At 34.0% G+C, this 23,931-nt stretch overlaps 1 protein-coding gene across 39 annotated transcripts in view; it reads left to right on the top strand.

Annotated features, from left to right (window-relative positions):
* Window positions 1-23,931, top strand: part of LOC105481123 (microtubule associated protein 2) — a 315,665-nt gene that overhangs the window by 245,647 nt on the left and 46,087 nt on the right. For 31 of the 39 annotated variants that reach the window (XM_071073883.1, XM_011740412.3, XM_011740414.3 and 28 more), the window contains 2 exons: window positions 13,619-13,732; window positions 15,751-15,828. In XM_071073883.1, coding sequence (XP_070929984.1) covers window positions 13,619-13,732; window positions 15,751-15,828 — 192 coding nt within the window. The remainder of the gene's footprint in view (window positions 1-13,618; window positions 13,733-15,750; window positions 15,829-23,931) is intronic. The other 8 variants (XM_024792665.2, XM_011740419.3, XM_011740421.3 and 5 more) reach the window with 1 other exon arrangement.

Below are 23,931 nucleotides of genomic sequence, written 5' to 3' on the forward strand. Positions count from 1 at the left end.
GGTTGCAGTGAGCTGAGATCGCGCCCCTGCACTCCAGCCTGGTGACAGAGTGAGACCCCATCTCAAAAGAAAAGAAAAGAAAAGAAAAGAAAGAAGGGAAAACTGAGAATGAAGAGGTAAATCAAGAAACTGAAAACAGTCGAGATTCAAAGTAAGGACTTTAGAACTGTTGGTTAGGACAGAAAGAAATTAGGTAGGAACTCCAAAATACTGTAGTGAAAATATATAGTGGAAGACTTAACTTGTTCTGAAATTGGGAGTGAGAGTTGGGAGTAAAGAAAATATATCTTTGACTGACGATAGCTGTATAAGATATCAAATTGGAGATATTTTCTTGATGATGAAAATTACTGAACTGAAAATAATATGAAAAGTCCAGATAAATGAACTTTCTAAAAGATAATCTAGTGGTTAAGAAATACACAGATACAGAAAAAATTTTCATGTTCATTTCTGCAGAATTGAGGCCAGTGTAATAATTGGCTTGGGTTGAAAATGCCACCGAAATATCCTGTAAATGGAACTCTATAATGCATGTCCTTTTTGATCCTCTGACTATAAATAAGGATTGCTGCGCTGTTCTAGGTCAGGAGCTCAAGTAAATCTCATTTCTGACAAATGGGCAATCTAAATCTTAAAGCATTTGGATATTCTAAGTCATGGATTTAATATGTGCCTCCATTAAAGGAGTATACCAGTATCATCTTGGAAAGATATTATGTATCCTATTTTTGAAGACCGAATGTCACCAATGCCCTTTATTTTCTCTATTTCATCTTTGAGTCTATAAAATTATTTGCAAATGAGTTCTTAGATAGTAAACAACATTTTCATATCAAATTAGGAAATTTATACATTAACTTTAGGAAAATATTGTGATTTCAGTTAAATATAATTCCTTAGTTTCATTTTAGTTTTCATTTTTCACTTAATAAAAGCTTCCTGTGATCCATAATTTTCTTTTTTCCTTTGACATATTTGAATGAAAATGCTCCCATTTACATTTTCTAAATCTAATCATTAAGTATCTCAGTGTTTTTAGTGAAATTCTTCTGCAAGGAGGAAACTAATAATAGCAATAATAATTATCAACTTACTTTTATAAGCGCTTTAAAAAAATAAATCAGTTCACAGGATACTTTTTCTCCTTATTGCATTTTGCATCTTCAGCCCATGTTTGTTTATGTCTTTCTTTAAAAATTGACTTTGGTTATTTTTCTCATCAGCTTGAAAAATAGAGATTTGTGACTAAAGCTTTAAAAAAATTGGAATAAACTTGCTTTCCTTTGAGCTTTACTGGAACACAAATGCTGACCTGGGGAACGTGGCTTTTTCTCCAAATATTGCACTAACTTGGTGTAGATCACAACGCATGTAAGATATTTATTTTCTCCAAGCCAGTTCTCATCTAGTTTTTTAGAAGTCCTGATTGCTATAAGAAAAGAAGCAAATAATTAAGTTTGAAGCAAATATAGTAGCCACTTAACAAAAGTCACATTTTAAGAGAGGAAGTTCATTCAGTTCGGATAACTATAGTCCGCTGCTCTCATGTAAATATCTGCCATCCTGAAGAAAAATGTGTTATGAAATGCTCTGCAGAGCACATTTAACTTGCACATATGATCCTAATACAACATCAAAAACACTGCTCAAGGAGTTGCCTATTTTGGTGACACAGGTTCCCTTTCTAGTTGGATTTCACTCTTTAAGGGTGAACATAAATTACTCTAGTTGACAATTTATCATCTTATGATGGAATTACTAGATAAGTTTGAATTTAATTTTTTTGATGTGAAGAAAAAAAAACTCCCCCAAATTATACTTATTTTAAAGTAAATTTTATAATATTGAGCATTTCTTCAATTCTAACTGGAAATGCTTGAGTCTCCGGAGGCCTGAATAATGGTAAGTTTCAACTTTTCCCTGTGTTCTTTGATACAACTGAATGTGGAAAAACTACAGTATGTAAATAGAAAGTGGTTTTCTTTACTAGTTCTGTGGGAAAATGAAAATATGAAATTTTCTTTTAAAAGAGTATTTTGGACACTCTAAACTCTATTTAAAATGTTGAGGTATTTCTTGTATTTTATGCTATAAAGTTTCAGGTAAGACACTTTAATTAACATAATGATTGCATTAAAACAATACTACTCTTCCTATAGTTTTTGATCACCTTCTAGTTGTTTTCAGATCATGTCATTCCTGCCTCTTTGATTCATGTGTGCATTTCAGAACTATCCAAGAAAAAGAGCAAAAACAACAAAGTTCTCTACTTTTATGAGAGTTTTTACTTTCACAATTTTTTTAAGAAAACAAACCCAAACTACAAACTCACAAAAAATATTTTTGGAGGGGGTGGCCTCTGTAAAAGTTGGGAGAAAAATGACTGATAAACTAGCAAAGGGAAAGGAAAGGAATCTGAGAAACCAAGCTATTTTTAGGCATATTCTTACACCCAAGAATTGGTCAACTGCTTCATGATCAGTGCTCCTGTACATGAAATACTGAAATTGTAATTTCATTTTGGAAAACAAAGGTACAAGTCCTGATTTAGAAATTTTTCTTCTATGTTGGGAAGAAAATAATATATTTTTCATATATTATCATAGTAAACTGAATTTTCATTGTAATATTTTCCTAAAAATTTTAAAGCCTTTTAATGAAATCTGATTTTCCATATCCTCAGCAAGCCCCACGTATCTATTCCATAAGATTGTGATTCTCATTCCAAATGAAGCTCTCTTCGTAGACCAAGTATGTTGTAGGGGTATAGTAATATCTGCCTACCTAGGACCAGCCCTATGCGGAATTAGAAAGTAAATGAAACATGAGTTCAGCACTTTTCTATCTGCTTCCCCAATCCCATCTCTTCATTTTCTTCAAGTCAGCAGGCATATGCTCATATGCCTAAAATCCCGCCATAAATCCCATTACAAAGCTTAATTTCCTTGCCCTATATCAGGCTACCTACCTAGACAGCATCCTGTTCTTACATTTTTCTCAACTCTACCACTCCATCAAATTTTATCTACCTTTCTTTTTCTGCTGGGCTCCTACAATAGGACAACCAGAGCTATCACAATAACAAGTTATAGTTTTGTGCTTCTAGATATCATTTCTATTCTGATATAAAACTTCATTGTCTTCAAGTAAAGAGTGAGTTCTTTGGCAAGTATAGGTATAATAGAGATGGAATTCACGCTTTGAAGGTACTTCTAGAGGTGTGCTTGCTATCAATGAGAAGCAATACAGTCGAGAGACGCAGCTACAGAAAATGACATAAATAAACAACATCGAAGCAAAATCATCAATGTAAAATTTTATTTCAACAAACGTCCGAGAGATGTTTTCTAAAGATTGGTATGTTATTTGCAAATTTCTCAAGGTACTTTTGAAATTATTATTATTTATTTTTTATTTGTCTTACATAATGAAGAATTAAAATTAAGAAATGTATTTAATAATATTTTCCATGGGATGCATTTATCAATACAGAACCTAAAAGAAATCATCTTTATTCTAGAATATTTTTGGCATGAAGAAATTTTAAAATTCTATTAAAGTCTTTGCTTTGTACTATCATAATGGTATCAAATACAAATATGCCATTGACCTTGCACTTCTTGCTATAAAAAGAAGATTTGCAAAGTCTCTTGATTTTGCTACTTACAGGTCTGGCAAACAGTGTTTTAACTATCATCAATTTTACATATTTAGAATTTTTCCAGTGAAGGTGCTCCCCTTCTCTTTGGTTGTGGCTGAGCTTTTATTTAACAGCATTATTAAAGAAAGAATAGTAGGATGGTTCAAATTTACTTTACTTTTTCTTTTTTTTAAGTAGGTATTTCAGTTTTCAGAAGTTCATAGTGTAATTGATTTTACTGTACCTCCCCCCACAAGATTACTAAAACATGATTATCTGATTATATATTCAGTTATGATTTGAAAATTATGAAGAACTACCATGTCTATTTAATATTGACTTTTAAAGTCTGCCAAGTCATTTCAGGTGCTTGTATAGAGAGAATCTTTGCAGACAATACTTTTGTAGCTATAATGACATAAAATATGCAGGCATAGAAAATGAACAGTCACTTATTTACAACATTAGTAGTTAGTGAGAAACTTGCTAAGAAGAAAGCAGATTAGGTTGATGATTGCTGCTGTTTGTGAATTCTTAGAAAGGTGATGGGACGGAAAGGAGGTTTAAGCACTTATGGAGTTTTAATAAGGAGTTTAATAAAGAGTAAAATAAGGAGGTTTAATCTAATTATGCAGAAGTCATGTTGGTTTTTCCATGTGACCATTGAGTGTACCTTATGATGTATTTTGAACAAAGTGATTTTTCCTATCACATGGCTCCTAAATTCCATATGATTCTAGGTCACAAGGCCTCCAAAAATTTGCTAAGTTATGTTAGGGATGAGAGAGAAGGATCAAACAAAAGTTATTTAAGCTGCTGATCTTTACCATTTTATTGTAACAAATATAGCTTCTCCTAGAAGAAAGATCTGTGTTTACAGAGGTAACTAGTAAAGACTATTCTTGGTATATAGAGAACTTAATTTCAAAAGTTTATTCCAATGACATATTTTTAGAATCTAGAATTATTTTTTCCATCATATCCTCTGTCTCAGGCCAGCATTGACATTCCTATGTTTTGCAGCTATAGAAGCATTGATTTCTCCATAAGAAACCCTAGCCTTGCTCCTTGTGTCCAAGACCTGTGAGGTATCCACATACAGATGAGACTTTAAAAGCATGGACAGACCTCTATGTGCATGAGTACTAACACGTGCATAAACACACACACACACACACACACACACATACACGCACACACACACACTATTGCTTTTCTGCAAGCACACTATATTTTATATTTTGTTTATCTCACAGTTACTCTTTCTCAGGGTGGATTTATTCAAGGTCTCTTTGTTTTATTGGTATTTTATTTTCCCACTAATATTATTTAAAATGTCTCATGCTACATTCCTTTAGCAATGTCATGTATTTTAAAACTTAATGAAGAAGAGAATATAATCCAATTTCCCCACATCTACAAAGAGTAGTACAATTGTAACAGTTTTGACGAGATTCAAAACAGAACATTTCAGAGTTCCAAAAGTACTGTCAGTTCCCTCAGTGCCTTGATGATTGGATTCAATTTGTTGGTGTTAAAGCTATTTGAAAATTTCAGGGGAGCAAACCTCTCTAGAAATTTGTCTTTCTCAAGTGAAGATTGATAAAAAATTACAACCTTAATCAGTAAATGTGTAATATATGGGCCAAAAACAGCATAAAAATGCAATACATTACTCCATTGGACACCCCCAATACCACCAGCAGTAGAAAACCTTAACTAGAACATGATAAATATAAAGCTAAATTGTAATGATATTGGCTTACTGTATTTCTTCTGCATAAATGTGTTTTCTGTTTCCCTACTTTCAGCTGGGCACTTAAAATTAGAAGCAAAATTTTACAGTAGGTACTATCTCTGATTTGTGCTTTTCTAATTACTTTTGACTCCGTAATGTAGTGTTTTTAACCTATGATGTCCTTTCACTGATAATAGTATTAATTTACTACATTTTCCTCCTTGACCAAATTTAAATGCTAGGCCAGTTCTATTAAACTCTAAATACTTCATCTGAGTACATTAAGGTGTAATCTAAACAAGATTGTGGGTTTGAGCATGTATGTGGAGGTACAGGAAAAAAAAGAGCAAGAGAGGGAAAATTATCCTATAATTATACACTGTACTCACAATCCTAGTCTACCAATTTGTAAATCCATTTCCTAAGAGGACCATATGAGTGACTGTGGCAGGATCAGTCAACATTTGTGGCCACTACTAGTAAATCTTAAAGAAGAAAAATAAAACATGTCCTTCAACAAGATTGCCCCTCTTTAAACAAAATTTAAATGTAGGAACACCGTATCTTACTCATCTTTGTATCCCCCTAATGACTAAGAATAGCTCCATTGTCTATAACAGGTGCAAAATAAATTCTCTTAAATTTAAGTACCCATCAGAGCCGAATTTTGTGCCATCATAATTCCTTTATCTTAAATGCATTTGTCTTTGTTAACTAACTTCACCTCAAATGCATTTTTCCCCATAAACGAAATTGATCCTTGTTTTAATCACTAAATCTTTAGAAGAAATATCTGGGAGGGAAAAAAAAAAGCTGGTGGGCAAAGATCTGTAGCTGTAGTGTTGGCCAGTGTGACCCCTGAGATTAATAGAAGTCTGTCTAGGGTGAGACATGCCAATGCTGGCCTCTAATTAATGCAAAGGTGCCAGGGAAACAAACAAACAAAAACCCAAGAATTTGCTCTTTTAATTTCCTCATCAGTTGATTACAGGAAATAGTTTCAGAGGAACCATTTACTCTCCAAATTGAGCAAGGAGTAGAAGCAAAGAACTTTTCTTCTTTCCCTATTTTTATGAATTCGTCTAGGGTCTTTGTTTAGCAGAGTGCTTCAAACTACACAGTGCTTTCCTTGTTGATTAGTTTCCATCAGCAGCAGCAATTAGTATTGGTTTCCTAGGCAACCATTCTGTACCCTACTGAGAAAAACCTTTTCTTGACAGGAGCATTCTGTCTAAAATTGTTTTGTTTTCCTTCTTCCACAAGCGTACGGTAAGCTTATTTGTCGTTTTCTTTGAACACAACATTGTTATACCAAAGATTTGTAAAACATTTACAGGCTTTTATATTCCATATGGTTGAATTTACAGCCACTGTCTCTTACTTCTCTCTTAACAACCTGAAAGAAATCAACAAAAATACGTTCTCAAGCCTATGCCGAGGTGCTTGGATTTTTTTGTTCACAGTCTAATTGGTGAACCTTTGCACGTTCAAGTAATCATAGCTGGTCCTGCTGAAAAACCACAGGGTACGAATTCAAAATCAAACTTACGGGTCCACAAACAATGTTACATATCACTCAGAAACAAGTTGAAACTTCCAGGATCATTGAAAAAGTTTCATCTCCGTTGCTCTTGTTATTAATCAACCAAGCAATATTGATAGATAAATATAACAAAATAACTTTTAAAATGTGCTAAAAGCAAAGCCTGAGGTTGTCTTAACATTTTTGTTGTGGCAAATAGTGTGATCAGAAGAGCATGGCAGTGGTGCAGCATGAATCAGCATTGGGGAAAAAAACAGAAGGTCATGATGGCTATAACTGCTGAGTAGTATGATATGACAGTAGAGCAAAGTTTACTTTATGTACCTTTTAGTTTAAATAATCAGTGGCAGGAGCCTGATGTATTGTTTGTTAGGGTCCCAGTAGTGGCCCAGCATTTAAGCAAGGAGGTACTCATTGGGAAAAATGACAGAATCATCTCAGTGTCTGACAAAAACTTTCAGATCTTACCTACATTTTGTCAATCAAATGATGTTCATAGAATTCAATGCTAACAGGACATCAAGAGTGATTAAAACAGTGGTACCTAATTTAAATAAGCACTTGATTTATATTATTTTATTTAATTGTTACAACACACCAAAAGATGAATACTACTTTTATTCCCACTTTACAGATGGGGAATCTGAAGGTTAGAGAGATTGTTACTTAACCAAGGTCTTTTGGCTAGTAAGAGATGGAGACGGATTTGATCCCAGGTTTGGTGACACTAGAACCTACTTTTATATAAAATACTGATGTAAATCATAACAATGTCTAAATGGGACAAGCATATCTTTATCCATTATTTTGCCAGTTTTTCCCATCTGGACAATGTGTAAATATGTGTATTGAATAACATCAACAAGAAATGAAAGTGCCTACTGTAACAACTTGTCATACAAGGTTGCTTAATAACCTTGTATAACAGTGTGATGTTTATTCATTAGTTAGGTGAAATGTTTAAGTAGCTTAGCATGATACTGTTTGGGTTTCATCAAGTAGTTTTCAGTGGATGACAGCATTTCTCAATTAGTTTCTCAAACTTATTAATCTCCTGTATTTGTTTCCACCAATATATTTCCTTAATAGGAAGAAAAGGTATTTTTTGTTTCCAGAGGACTACTTTGATTCTCTTTTCTAAATACTGACCCCATCTTTGTTTCCCAAGAAAAGTTTTCAAGACAGATTTCACATTTTGTCTTCAGGCATTTACCTGGATAGTGATGATGGGCTATCATCTATTGCTCTACTGCCTGGATTAGATATTTAAATCCTTTATTCTTATCAATCTTTAATCAATAGCATTTTTGGAAATTATGAGATGAATTTTATTTAGAAAGGTTCCTTTTTAATGTTTTCCCTCTAATTGATTTGAGAGCAGATCCAAGTTGTCACTCATGCATAGCCATGACATGACTTTACAGTCATGTTATAAGATTATTACTTATAGAAATTGTCTCATCATATTGATAAAATATCAATATGATAAAATAATAACAAATAATAGCAAATTGCATTCAAATACCAATGTAAGGGTCTTACTGCAGTGCAAAAACTACTGTTAAATACATCAAAATCCTGACATTCATTCACAAAAGAGAGAATGGAACATTCACAAGAGAAAGAATACAAAAACGTATTATATACACTTATTTACTAAGATAATTTCTAACATAAACTAAAAAATGTCCAGTGCCAGAACATTTTAGAAGTTCGAAAGAAAGATAATTGAGCCTTTCAAAATATCAGATTACAATAAGCAGTTTTATGTTTGTTTAATGTTTTCAGCTATGAAGATCAATGCTACCTTTCAATTACATGTAATGAATAATAATTCCCCAATTTATGTGTAATCTAGATTCATCTTTAGTCTTCTAAACAACTAAGTCTTGTTTATAACTTTACACATATGTTTGGAAGAAAAAGCAAGAATAAAAGAATAGAAAGTATAAAAAAGTATTCTACAGGAATAGAAGGTAGAAAAAGTAAGCAATGGAAAATTAAAATGTAGTCTAATCAAGAGAATTTTTCATGTCACCAATTGTGTTCAGAATTAGACAGGATTATCATACCTTATAGAGCACTGTCTAGAATAGACAGTCCTGAATTGGTACTTGCTGGACGGAATCTTGAGCAGATGGTAGCCCAGGACCTATGCATCCAGGAAATTGGGTGTGAAACCATAAAATAAATAACAAAGACAATATTTACTTCTCTCATATCTTTGTCTTGGAAAAAAATACTTCCCTTGTCCATTAACGTAGCCATCAACATCAGTGATATTGGATTAACTATATTTTCAGATGGTTATAATAACAATAGCCTAGTTGGGCTGACCTTTAGTGCATATCACGATTGCTCTTTCTTTAAAGCAGAAATATTGAAGTAGAAGACTCAGAAAAATACATGACTAGGGGAAAATAAAGATGCGTTGGTGAAGGACTATCTGGAAGTTTTTATTTTATTTGTATTCCAGGCAGTTATATAATTATGTGGCAAGCTTGTTAATATAATTATGTAATTGAGTCCCCACAACAACCTCTGAGACAGGTACTAAAATTGTTTCCATTTTATGGATAAGGCATCAAAGAAAAATGAGATTGAGCACATTTCATAGTATGAAATAACTAGAAAGTAGCAATGCTGGAATTTGTACCCACATTTTTCTGAATTAAAGTCTGTGAGATTCCCTCTGATGTGTACTGTAAAAAACAAACAAACAAACAAAAAACAGCAATCAGTAATCCCCTAAATATATAGAAAGACTGGATGGATGGATGGATGGATGGATGGATGAGGCATTTAATAGACAAATGTAGACTCAGTGAAGAAATTATATATATAATCACACACATCATAATCATTACATTTATATTTTTCTAGGTCTGATTTTGTGACTGTCTTTCCTTGTCTTCTGAGTTTGTTTGGAAACTTTATCGTTAATCTGCCCTGAACTTTACACAAACCCTGAGTGAATCTGCTCGTGTCCCCAGGAGCCATGCTATAAGGATGACGCTCACCCAGTAGATCTGCTGATGAGGGTTCCAGGGAAAGAAGCCCATTTCTTCCTTCCTTAAGAATGCTTCTGTCTCTGCTAATGGCAGCCCTTACTTAGAGGAAGATTTTCAATTAATTGGACCAACTGAAATTCCCAGAACATTCTTAGGCTCCTGTTTTCCTAAATTCACTGGTGAACTTTATATTATAAAATGTGTTATGCCCTATTTGAAAAAGTTTAACAATATTATTTTCTAAAAAAATCCTAAAGATAATATGTCAGTTAAGCCAACAGCTTGTTTGACTATGCTAAAATAATGTTTCTCAAATTCTCTTAAATTCCTTCAAAGAAGAAAAAATTTATCAATTCTCCCTCGGATTAAGTTTTTTTTTGTTTTTTGTTTTTTTTTTTTTACAACTTTTGGTTAAAAATGTACAAAAATAAAATTAACTTATTCATGAGTTCTAATTCCATTATGGGACATAAACACACTTATAAATTCATTTTCTCCAAAACAACGAAACCAGTAATATTCAAACTCTCTGCTGCTTCTCATCTACAATAAATGATACTGCTTTGCTGAAACTAAATTATCACTCACGATTGAAATATAGTACTGGCTGATACCGTGCCTTTGTTTAAGTTGGACATTTCTATACTGAACCGGAGACAAGTAATACTTCTATTCTCCTTTTGTCTCTGTTTCAACTATTTTCAAAGTCTATTTATACAGTGTACCACAATGTTATTTGGGCTACACTTGTATGACTGCATCCTTTATGTATTAAATCCACCGCTCCTTTCTTATTAGCTCTCAACATTTAAAATAATTCTCCATGGTATCAAAACTGTAACCTAAAATACAATACCAAAGAAAAAGACTGAAATAATGTAGAATTGCTCTGTTATAATTTGCTCATATAACCAATGGATACTTATTTATTTTGGATTATCTTCCCAATCTAAAAAAAATTAATACATGTAAAACGCTCTCAGGCTCTAAAAATATTTATCAATAGTTAAACAAGAATGCAGGATCCCCCTTTAAGAAATACTGCTTTGATATATATATATATCAAATTCTTAATAATAGAGTAAATAAGATAATTTGAGGTTTTAAGGTTACTAAATGTAGTAACAAGCATGACTTATTTCTGAATTTTTGTAAACATTATGAACAAAACCTTTCATATTAATTTTCCATTCTGTCAAAAAAAAATCCTGTTAAGCATCCAATCTGAGTAAAACTCAGTAAGAGAAGCTTCAAGAATTGTGTATTGCAGCACTATTCATAATAGCAAAGACATAGAATCAACCTAAATGCCCATCAATGATAGACTGGATAAAGAAAATGTGGTACATACACACTGTGGAATACTATGCAGCCATAAAAAAGAACAAGATCATGTCTTTTGCCAGGGCATGGATGAAGCCACTATTCTTAGCAAACTAACACAGGAAAAGAAAACCAAATATTGCATGTTCTCACTTATAAGTAGGAGCTAAATGATGAGAACATATGGACACATCAACATCAAGGGGAACAATACACACTGGGGCCTATTGGAAGGTGGAGGATTGGAGGAGGGAAAGGATCAGGAAAAATAACTAATGGGTACTAGGCTTAATACCTGGGTGATAAAATAGTCTGTACAACAAGCCCCCAAGACACAAGTTTACCTCTGTAACAAAGCTGCACATGTACCCCTGAACTTAAAAGTTAGAATTGCAACAATAACAGAAGAGAGTCCTTGACTTGGGAAACTTTACATAGTGTGGGAGATAAGCCATGTGAACCAGGACAATTCTGTGTGAGATGTACTAAATGCCATAGGAAGATACTACAGTTTGCATACATGCTAATAGAAAGATGCAAGAATGATCCAGAAAACATAAAGGTCCTATATATATATCCCAATTTCTGCCATGATTGTTCCACCTCTTTATTATACTCAATTTTCCATAAATCACTGGGGTGCTAGAAGAGGCTACCTCACTCTACTGATTTTTATATATTTTAATTGCATTAAAAATTAATATATGTAAGTGGCGATTCTCAAAACCTAAAATAATTCTTTTTGTAACATTATTAAACAATTTAGACGTCTAAGCAATATCTTTACAGTTAATTTAATTTTCTGTAGCCCTTTTTGTGTACTCTTTCCCATGAAAAAAAAAAACATCACTTTAGGAGCCCAGCCCTTCAGAGAATGTTCAGAGAAACCCTACCCAGTAGCCTGGCTTTATGAAAACAAACAGCCCTTTCTTCTCTACTGCCCTCTTCACTGAGTAGCATAGCAGATAATCTTCCTCATGATGCTTTGATGACTGTTAATGTTATTTATTTAACTGGTGTAACTGAAAAATTCTATTCCAACACTAAAACAAACAGCTAATAAGATAGTATTATCTCTTAGAAATAAAATAGTCATCTTCTAAAGGTAAATTCTCACAATATCTAACATGGTCTATGAGATACATAGGTAGGTAGGCAGGCAGATAGGTAGATAGATGATATATTAGGTAGATAGATTAGATAGATAGATAGATAGATAGATAGATAGATAGATAGATAGATGGATGTTGCTCAGTTATGGCTAATCACTTGTTACATAGCTTCCAGCTATAATCAGGAATGGAATTACAATGATGTATTTTAGATACACAGATAGCTAAGCAGGTCTGAGAGTGAGTATGTTTCCTTCATACCATTAAAACAGTTGATATATCTCTGTTAGTCATTCACTCATGACTGTTAGAAAGTTTTGTGATTATGTGTTTGTTATTTCTTCCATTGTTCTGCTTAGGAGAAAGAACATTATAATAGTCAGGGACGCTAAAAACTAGTTATTTGGCATCTCACAGACTGATCATTTTAATTTTGAACCCTCTTTTTTTTAAAAAAAATGAAACTGAGATGATTTTATGTCATATGGCTTTAAAGATCTTTAAAACATCTACTATCTAGAAAAATCATAGTTCTTTAGAAAGAGACCATCTGACATATCATTGCCTGTTTACAATTTATCTTATTTTCACTGATCCTGGATAATGCTATTTAACCACAAATATACATTTTGAGGCATGTTTTCATATTTTAAATAATGATATTTCTGCATATCAAGCACACAAGCTTATATAAATTACATTTTTAGAATAGTATAAGAAAACTATAAAACAAATTTAAGTTAAATTCAAAATGAATCCTCTCTTCTCTCCTTGAATTTGTTTTACTAGGTATAAAGAAATTAAATTGTTTCTATTTTTGTAAACAGCTTTTACAAAATAAAGTGCCAATTACCTTCACATTGGAGGTTAAGACTTCAACATATGACTTTGGGGGCAGGGGATACAAACATTCATTTTATTACAGAGATGTCATAGATTTCAGAGTTGAAAATAAATTTCTGTTGTTGAAGCCAAAAAAAAAATGTTCAAATACCATATAAGTATTTTTTCTCAGTTCTGTGCTCATTTTGCTTGCTTAGCTTAGCTCCTAGAATACCAACTTCTTTTCTTCTTCTTCTTTTTTGTATATATGTGTTTATGTTTTCTCTGCAATTATAAAAGTATATTGTACTTTTTAGGGGGAAGAAAATGGAATTCTAACCCACTATACTGTTTAGTTACTTTTCCTCTTGCTTTCTGTTTCAGACTTCTCATCATTATATTTTATTTTGTTACTGTTTATTACAGAGGAGGTGTCTGCAAGGATAGTTCAAGTAGTCACTGCTGAGGCTGTAGCAGTCCTGAAAGGTGAACAAGAGAAAGAAGCTCAGCATAAAGACCAGACTGCAGCTCTGCCTTTAGGTAAATGAGAAGATCCTCAGGTCAGGCACTGTGTCTGTTGCACCCTGATCACAGGACAAAGTCTTCATGTTCAAAAGATAGGCCATATCTTGTACTTCATCCTTACATGTAACATTCATCAGACACCTTAACTGGGTATGCACTAGGACCTATTTTCATCTTTTCCCACTGGTTCATTGTAGTGTTTGCATAGTCTTTAGTTAGAGGAGTGAGCTTACAGTTAGACTTTTCCCTAAGGGGCCCTTAATTTTTTCATTTTCCGGACCACTAGAAATAGTTATTGTTAAAATAAAGCCAATGCATTATTTCATGGCTCCACCCATAAAGATAATATACTAAAACTTTCATAAGAGATGATTATTTCCCTTTACAGGTTTTGGTGAATGATTATACTGTAGCCTTGTTTGGGTCTTCCTGAACTGACTACACAAAACCTATAGCCAGAGCTTTGTTATAATCATGAATGACTTTGTATCTTACATGAAGTACTGAACTTCACTTGGTTCATCTAAGGGCGCTGAGAGAGTGCTGTTCTCTCCCTTAGTAACAAGACAAATGCCCTCTAGGCCAGGCAAGTCATGTAATGCACGCTTGCCAAAGGAAACACTCTCAGTCAAAGCCTTGCTGCCCCTACTCATAGATAGATGATAGATAGATAGATAGATAGATAGATAGATAGATAGATAGATAGATAGATAGATGTATATACATGAAGAGATACAAGAAAGGAGACTGTCTTAAATTCAATATATATATTTATTTCACAGGTATATACACGCAAGTCATAGAAAGGTATGGTTTTAAAGGCCTAAAAATAGCACATATCCATTTCCCTCTCTTACAGTCTAATATATCCGTGATATTTGATTTTTTGATCAGTATTCCTTTAATTGTCTATTAAAAAGTAAATAATAAAAATAATCTTCCCTCCCAAAATAGTAACTTAGAATACACTCAGTATTTTTAGTACTGTGGGATTTTTTAATTATTAAGGACTATTTTTCTCTTAAAACACATAGATAAAGAATTATCTAATCTAAAACATTAACCTTCAGTTTATTGTTCACTTTTATTCCTTGAAAGAAAAGAAAACTCAATTTTTTAAAACTTGAAATCTTAAAATACACCATGCAGAAGCCCATAGGATAAGGAACTAAAAAGTCACCTGTCATCCCAAAGCTGCCTCTACTAACTACTTTATGAAATTGAAATTCCCCTAATATTTTAAATAGATTTAACCACTGGCCTTAATTGAGAAATATTTCCTTTTGAAATTTCTTACTGTCATATGAGGGGATCACAAATCATGTAAGTGTCTTGAAAAATAAAACTTAGATTGACTGTAAATGAATTACATCTTTTAGAACATTTTTCTCTGGTTCGTCTTCACGTGTATCGATTGCTAAGACCAGAAGTTTACTCAGCACATGGCTTTTGTCTGAAAGTTTGCTCAGGCTATGAAAGTTTATTTTTCCTTTTCTGAGAATACATACAGAAGATGGGTTTTGAAATTAGACTCAGTGAACAAAAGGTTTAAAAAATATGTCCCCTAAAATAACTATGAGTGGTCAAGATAACACGTTTCCAGATTGAGCAGTTGAACAATAGAGTTCTAATAGTTTTTTCAGTCAGTAGCTGAATCCAGACTAAAAACGTCTGCCTGCCTGTGTGTGTTTTCATATGGTAAATTAGGGCCAAAATGAAATATTTTATTAATTGAACAGGTAGACACATTAATGAGAGTAATGATGGAATTTTAGCAGGCATCTCTAATCTGTTTTTCTAGAGATGATAAAATCACTTTTTGCGAGAATATCAAATGCTTATCTTATTTTTTAGGTTTTCAAAAATACATGAATCAGGTAATGGGCCTAAAAATAAATCAAATGCAGCTTACTATTGAATCTTTTTCTGAATTTTATAGAAAGGTCTTTTTACAAATGGCAGAACTTCCTACACATCTACCAGCCTAAAAGGATTAATTATTGCATCTCATTTTTCCATTGTTTGATCTTTAGCAGCTGAAGAAACAGCTAATCTGCCTCCTTCTCCACCCCCATCACCTGCCTCAGAACAGACTGTCACAGTGGAGGAAGGTAAGGCCTATTGGACTTTTCAGGATTTGTCTTCTGATAAAGAGTGAACAATGAACTTCAATCAGTAAGCTCTGGACTTTGGTATTGGTTAGTATGTGACCAAGCTTTGGAGCTATCTGTTTCAAATAATGAAGAAGAAACAAAGACTTTAAATAAATAATCACTTATTTTTATAAAAGCAAAAGTAGAGGAATTTGGTAAATAAAAGAAATCTGCTTGATTAAGGAAGATAATTTTGTGTTCAGTTGCTAAAATAACTGTAGAGAACCCATTCACTTTAGAATGCTTTAACAGGAAGATACAATTCTACCTTGTAAGTGACTGAACAAAAATTAAAATAAATATAAATGTAATCTCCATAATAGTAGGAGTCAGATTTATCAATGAAATCAACATTTCCTTATGAAAGTGTCCGGAATTATCTGTTTTGCTCACTATAATATTGCCAAGACCTTCCCCAGGGCTTGACCTGTAGCAAATTTAATAATTATTAATTAATAAATGAAGAAGTTAATGAATGAATCTGATGTTGAGAGCATTGAACTGGAAGCTGAGCTCATGACTCTTTCCTGTTGAGACCTGTTATTGTCCATGGATCTTTTTATGAACTTACTCACCATGGAATGTCATGTCAGCTTTTCAGTTCTCATTGATAAAACAAAAAGATGCCTTTGAAGAATATTCATTCAGAATTTGAGATGAAAGGCACTACTTAAAAGGGAACAATTACTGGTTCTCTTAGACCAGTTAACCTTTGTTTATTGTTTGAGAGTTATAAGAAAAGGCAGAGGAGAACTAGGGCTCCATTGTTGTTTCAATATTACTTAGTTTTCATATATTAAAACCAGAGTTTAGAAGTGTTTATGTTATTCATTCACACATTTTTTTTTCCTTTTTACTGTGTTTAAGACTGAAGAACATTTATTTTAAAAGACTTGTCTTTTTATCATTTGTAATTAGGTCCATTTAAAATATTCTTTGACTTCCTAAATATAAAAAATTGAATTAGTGAACCATATATTATCAACTCTAATATAATTTTATTTTGTTACATATTTATAAACCTAAATTTATCTTAGCAAGGTTTTTCTTTCTTAAATTGAGCCCTTTTTTCCCCAATTTACTGCCTGAAATAATAAACAAATTAAATTTTTCTGAGGAATAAAAGAAATGTTACGGATAATAATCAGTGCATAGCAGCCAATGATTATTAGTTAATGTGATTTAATCTTTTAATTTATATGTATGAAAAGTTCCTTTTGACCTTGTGTTTATCCATTCACTGGGCACATATTTACTGAGTCCTACAATATTTCAGGTACTCTTCAAATTCTGAGTATATACTAGTGAACAAAATGACATGATCCCTGCTTTTAAAGAGTACACTATAGCCCGTAATCCCAGCACTTTGGGGGGCCGAGGCGGGCGGATCACTTGAGGTCAGGAATTCGAGATCAGCCTGGCCAACATGGTGAAACCCTGTCTCTACTAAAAACACAAAAATTAGCCAGGCATTGTGGCGCACACCTATATCCCAGCTACTCGGGAGGCTGAGGCAGGAGAATCACTTGAACCCAGAAGGCAGAGGTTGCAGTGAGCCAAGATGGCGCCATTACACTCCAGATAGAGCAAGACTCTGTCTCTAAATAAATAAATAAACAAATAAAACAAACACTATCTAGTGAAGAACAGGAATCCAATAAATAAACTTACCAATAATTTTAAATTGGATTAGCATTGAAAAGGAAAAGAATAGGGAGCTTTAAAATATTACAAGGGAAATCTTATTTTATTGGGAGGTGAGGGGATGGGTAAGTAGCTAAGACCAGAAGCATGAGGAGAAAGTGTTGGCCAAACAAAGATAGAAAAAAGCACAAGGGTGCTCAGGTGCCCAAGAAGATGAAGTGGCCCAGGAACTGAAGGTGGTCCGTGGCTAATGGGTAGTGAGAAAGAGTAGAGCAGTGGAGGGGAGTGTGAGAGTAAGCCGTGGTCAGCTGGGGTCAGTGGCCTAGATTTCACTCTGAATGCAGGGGGAAGCCTGACATGACCCTTGTACCTCCTTCAGGCCATGGAAAATGTTTTTAAGCTCCTACTTAAAGCTTTTCAAGCATCAGAGAATCCTCTTAACCCAGAGAGGGATATGATGTTGACAGAATAGGTTTACTCCAAAAGTCAGCTTGAGGTCAAGTCATTTAATCTTCTTACTGTATATGGAATTTGGAACAGAAAGGAAAGAAGCAGTGCCCCCCATCCATCTGGGAATTCACCCAGCCTGCTTCCTGTAGGGCAATATGATGGATATAATGAAAGCATAAATAAATAAAATGTAGAATCACCTTCACATTTGGGTAACTTAGGTGTCAACTTTCCAGAGTTCCCTAATATTTTGGAATTACTTTCTTCAAGCTGTTTCAAGATATTCAAGGAAAACACCAACTAACCTCTTATTGAAAGTAATTCAAAGTTATTTTCAAGCCAAACTTGTATTTTTAATTTTTTAAGCATTGAACTATCTGAAGTTCTGATTATTTCCTTTTAAATGTATACCCATTTTTTGAGATTTGAGAAAAATAGATGTATATATTTTATAAACTCTACCTCTATAAAGACCAGATAATATTCTCACCTTAAATATGTAAAAGATTTGTGGTATAGACAAACTACTGCTTGTCTTTTATGTTAAGCCACACTTAAGTAATATACAAGTATTTTTTAAGTTTAGTTTTGTCAGAAAATAAATTAGTGACAAGTCACAAGACAGGATTGAACTGTTCAATTTTTCAAACCAAGTAGTTTGTAAATACTCAGCCCAAATTCCATCAATATATTGCTTATAGCAGGTCAGGTGGAAAGGGAGCAGGTGGATTTTTTTGCCTTATCTAGCGGATTATTTACCCTCCTTGATACCCTCAAAGCAACTTTAATCTGAGGGAGTAGTGACTGCTGCAGTCTGATCCTTTTGTACAAATGGAAGAAAGCTCTTTTGTTAGATTAATTCAGCGATTTTGAGGATACACTTTCTTTTTATTAATTATCAAACTTTTTAAAGCTGTTCTTTCCCAAAGGGAAAGCATGAGAGCTTCCACTAAAAATAATTTAAAATGTTAATTACTATCATTTATGAATATTTATTATAATTAATGTAATATTAGTAATTCCCAGGACATGTGCTTATTCTGGAAAACATTTACAAGGGATTTTGATCAAAAAAAATGAAACAAGCTGCACACTTAGAAAAGGAACTATGGTACAGTAAACCAAAACTGTACTGGTTATGATGTTTTCAAATTAACCTCCTTTTTCTTTTTGGCCTAATCATAATAGTTGTCATTTGGACTGAGCTATTAGAATTTGGAAGGCTGTGAAGGTATGGAATAATCTGAACATAGAACCAGGATTCTTTCTGCGCTTTTAGGTTTGCTCCAGAATTCTAGGGTGGTGTTTTCCTGTGTCATGGATGTGGTGACCTAATCATCGCTCATCTGAAAGTAGTTTTCTCTTTATGTCATTCTGGGGCAGCAGTAACAGTCAGCAGACTGAGGAGTCCTCAGTCAAAAGCTGGCAGAATGGAAAGGGCTTGGAAATGTGGAGAACAATGTAAGTGCAGCCAGCAGCCATCAACCATATGCTGTGATGCCACAGCAAGCAAAAAGCACCGAATCACTAACATTCCACAAGATGCAGTCTCCAAAGGAGGCTGGCATACCAAGGCTGGGTTTTACATGGCAAACCTTACATTAGCCCAGTGTAAATTTTCAAATGCTTTATTAAAAAAAAAAAAGTTTGAATGAAAGCAAACTAGGGAAAGTAAAGTTTATTCCTCCATTGAAAGCAGGTAAGCTTTATTTTTGAAGATTATAATTATGCAGAAGAACTATGCGGAAGTCCAAGGTATATAAGGTTACCCTGTTTTTAGCATAACACATTATTAAATGAAATAGAATATTCTGTGGCAAAAGCAGAGTCCCCAGAAGCATGCCCACTTCTAGTAAAAGGATGCATACATTCAATCCTGACCTCAAACAGCAAACTGTTGTGAAATAAATTTAATTTTTCATATGTCTCTCAACTCCAACTTTGATGTGTTAAATGAGGGGAAAGAATAGAGGTACCTGACAACTTGTTTGAGTACACTGAAGACACAGATGCTAAGATGTATGGAGTCAGACATTGTGCTTGGCATTTTCACAGATATCTTCTCATTTAATCCTCCCCGCAACCCACAAAGATAGATAATATTCATTTCCACTCCTTTGCCCAAAATGTCATGGTTTATGTCTGGATAAGTGTCTTATCCAGAATGCAAATCCAAATCTAAATTCTGCAATCACGGTTGCACTACATCACTAAGGCTGTTTCTTATCAAGGTTCTTACTGTGAGACTATGGAAGTAAATTATCTTCAAATGAGAGTTATTTGTTACAAGCTACTATACTAATTTCCTTTAAGAAAAAAAAAAAGCTTAAAAATAAATATTCCATTTATTATTTATTTATTTAAAATTATTATGTCTTCCATCTCCATTGAGAGTGATCCAGATGCACCTGCCATGCACAACACCATAAGGAATGAGAATCTAATGTCTTCTATCATTATCATTAGAATCAAGTGCCCTGTTTGGCTTAGCCCTCCCTGGTCCCCATAAAGCATAGCTTCCCCGGCATATCTCTAGAGCTTGCAACGTAGATGGACTTTAGGCTTATAGGTCTTAAACAGAGACTTGGAGTACAGACAGCTCACAGTACCAAGAGAAGATTGGACTTTGCCAGACACTCTTTTTGAAGTTGCCTTGGTCCCAGGCCAGACAAGTACTACAAAGAAGCTACTTTTTCCACTGGAGCTTTCAAATTTTGTGGTATTCTTTTTGTTGTTTCCTGATTAGAGTGAAAGTTTTCAGAATAGAAAATACCATTTTTTAAAATGCTATAGATCTGAAGCTAGGCTCTGGACTGTTTTTAAATTTTGGCACTTTCACAAAGAACAATGACAACAAGAAAGAGATGGCCAGAATCTGCAAAAGGTTAAAACAATGAGTATTGGTTTACTCTCAGCTTGAAATTCTTCAGTTTTATACTATAGTCTGCGGTACCTCCCAGAAAATAAATGTTGAAAAGCAGAGAGGAACATATCCCATTTTCATTTATTGATCATGGAAGTACCCTATTGAACATATCAGGAGTTTTAGAAGTAACTTGCATACATGGGGAGTTTATAGCCCCAGAGATCCACTGAGAGAAATATGAATGGCTAGGACATGTGACAAGCCAGGGCTATGATTCAGTCAGTGTTGTAGGCCAGATCTTGGACAATTATCTGCTCAGCTGCGAAATCGTGCCGAGTTGAACTAAGAATACCAAATGTTATTTTAGGCTTCTGCTATCCCATGATATAAAAAGCATTGTGGCTGAGAAAGTTCTGAGCATCTATCCAGAAACATCTTCCATGGAACAATCAGTAAATAATGTGCTTGAAAGATTAAATGCATTCACTCTACAAAATGTTATTTTAGTATCCTCATGATTTCAGACTTATTTCTAGTTGTCATCACTTGGTTGCCAAAAATAAGTTACTGTCCTAAAAATATAGTATATTTGCAAATTAATGGTATAATTTTGTCTTCTTAAAATCTGATATAAATAAAAACTGTACAGATAGATACTATAGATTTTGTTCTTATTATTGAGAGTCATGAAGTTTTAAATTGATTTCTCAATATAAGTAAATAAATAGTGATTAGCAAATTTAGTAACCACCACATAGGCCTGAGATATAATGTCTGCATCACATCAGAAGCCAAGTGCTCATTGAATTATACAAGAATCCAAATGCTAAGCAGACTGATCTACAGTTGTATATTTAAGGAGATATATTTAAATAATGCAAATTTCCTAGGCAAGATACAGGAAAGAACAGAAATGAGAGTAGTTACTTTAGCATTTCGATAAGAAACATGCAATAAGAGATTTGAAACATGAAAAACAGCCAAGAGCCAGTGGTACAAATGAAACTACATGGAATAAAGTCTTGATGAATCTGTAGCCGACTCTGCAGAAATTTTCAGCTAATTGTATCTCTGCTAAACTTTCAGGAGGGAAACAAAACATAAGAAAACAAGTTTATAATATTAGAGGCTTTCTTAAAACAGTATACTTTCTCTGCCCTGCAAATCAGAACCCTGTTTAAAATGATGTCCCTAGGTACTACATTAGCCTTAGCATCCAAAGAAAGAGCTATGCTGACTGCTCATTTCTTATTAAGGCAGGGAAGAGGAATAATGCATTGTAGATTTTTCTTAACAGGACTAAAATTAAAAATGACTTTCTGGTTAACGTTATTAACTAGAATTAAATTAACCAAAACACTAACTACTTGTGCATCCTAGAAAATTAAGGCTATGTTTTAAACAGGACTATTTTCTTCGTAATCTTACAGGCATTAAATCCTAACAACTTTCTTCTTTTTTAACTTATAAATATATTGATATAAGCACGAGTAGAGTTAATCTTCATGAAAGAATTTCTTCCAAAGAATGCATTTGTTTTGTAAGGCTTTGTTTCTATTCCAACGATTCCTTGGTTATTCTGACTTGTTTGAGAGGAATGTATAGATGATTTTTATTTTGCAGCAGGACTGTCAATGCTTTTGGTTCACTTAGATCAATGACAAACTTGCTTAAGGGATAGGTGGAACTGAGTGGTTACTGAGGCATGAAACATTCGCTGTCTCCCATCCTCCATCAGCTTGATCTTGCTAATTTCCCTTCATCCTGCTGTGCTGCTTCTGTGGCCCTTCGTGTCCTTGTGTAGGTGTTTGTCTCGTCCATCTGATCTTGTGTCTGTGTTGTCCAGTTCTCCCTGCAGTTTCTTCCTGTGTGTCTGTTTGTAGATGAAGGGGCTGAGGATCAAGTGGGTCCTCTACACAGGTTCCCCAGCCATGAACCTACCACCAGCGGGGAGAGGCGTAGACTCCTAGCCCCCTCCATCTCGGTGTCTGTGCCTGATGATGACCCTTACAATTCCGATGAGGAGTACTATGAGCATCCTTTGTTCAGCTCAGAATGGACCACCTCTAGTGTGCTCCCCAGTGTCACAGCGCAGAATGCAGAGGCCCACTTAGGCCAGGAGAAAGGTGAACCAAGCATGGTCTCCTTTTGCTCCTCCTCCCCGGCCTGCAGCTTTGACCACCTGCATCATGTTAAGTGTGCCTTCATACAGGGTGGGAGGGATAGGAGCCTGTTTTCTCTGCATGAAAGTGAAGTTCCTATATAAGTTGAATCTATCCAAATGCCTTAACAATTTATATAAAAGAAGCCTTACTAGAGGCATGTGAGCACTTCCTTTTTCTGTATCATTGCTTCTGAGAAGAAAGAGAGAGAGAGAGAGAGAGAGAGAGAAGCAAAAAACTATTCTGTTAAAGTATGACTTCTTTCTGCTCCCTGCCAATAATCAGCAGGGGAAGAACATATCCTTACCCAAACCAAACAAGATGACTCTTAATATAATTTTTTTACTCCTTAGACACATAATGTTACTATTAAATAGTATCTTTAAATAGCATTAGCTTTCTTTTTAGTGCTGTATTAATATGATAGATCTTTAAAAGAGAAAGAATGAAGAATCTGTTTAGAGCAGAATAAATGTTACGGAAACAATGTACTTCCCCATATCATGTAATCATCTACAGAAACTACAGAGGCTTCCCCAGGTGACTAAATCTTGGCCCACATCAGTAGAGCTGGACTAAAATGAAGGAAATGATTCAAAGCCTTTGTCATTCTAGCCTTATAAAGCTGAGAGACTCAAGTGTATAATTGGTTATCGTGAGGATAAAATAAGTAGGTGATGGGTTGCAATATGTTTCATTCTAACTAGGTAGTTTTGGTAAAGAAAAAAAAAGGTACAGCTAAATATATTTTTGCTTAGGCGAAGAGTTTATTTCCAAAAGGGACAATATTTAATATGAAAGCAGATAGTTCTAAAGCAATAAGGAATAAGCTTACAGCTCACCAACTACAGTCATCATAATAAGCGTCTTCAAGGACCCTTTTGAAAACAGAACACCAATAGCTCAGGCTCTCCGATAAAGAAATATAAGTCCTATTAA

The sequence above is a fragment of the Macaca nemestrina genome, chromosome 11, assembly GCF_043159975.1.
Source record: "Macaca nemestrina isolate mMacNem1 chromosome 11, mMacNem.hap1, whole genome shotgun sequence".
NCBI classification, from domain to species: domain Eukaryota; kingdom Metazoa; phylum Chordata; class Mammalia; order Primates; family Cercopithecidae; genus Macaca; species Macaca nemestrina.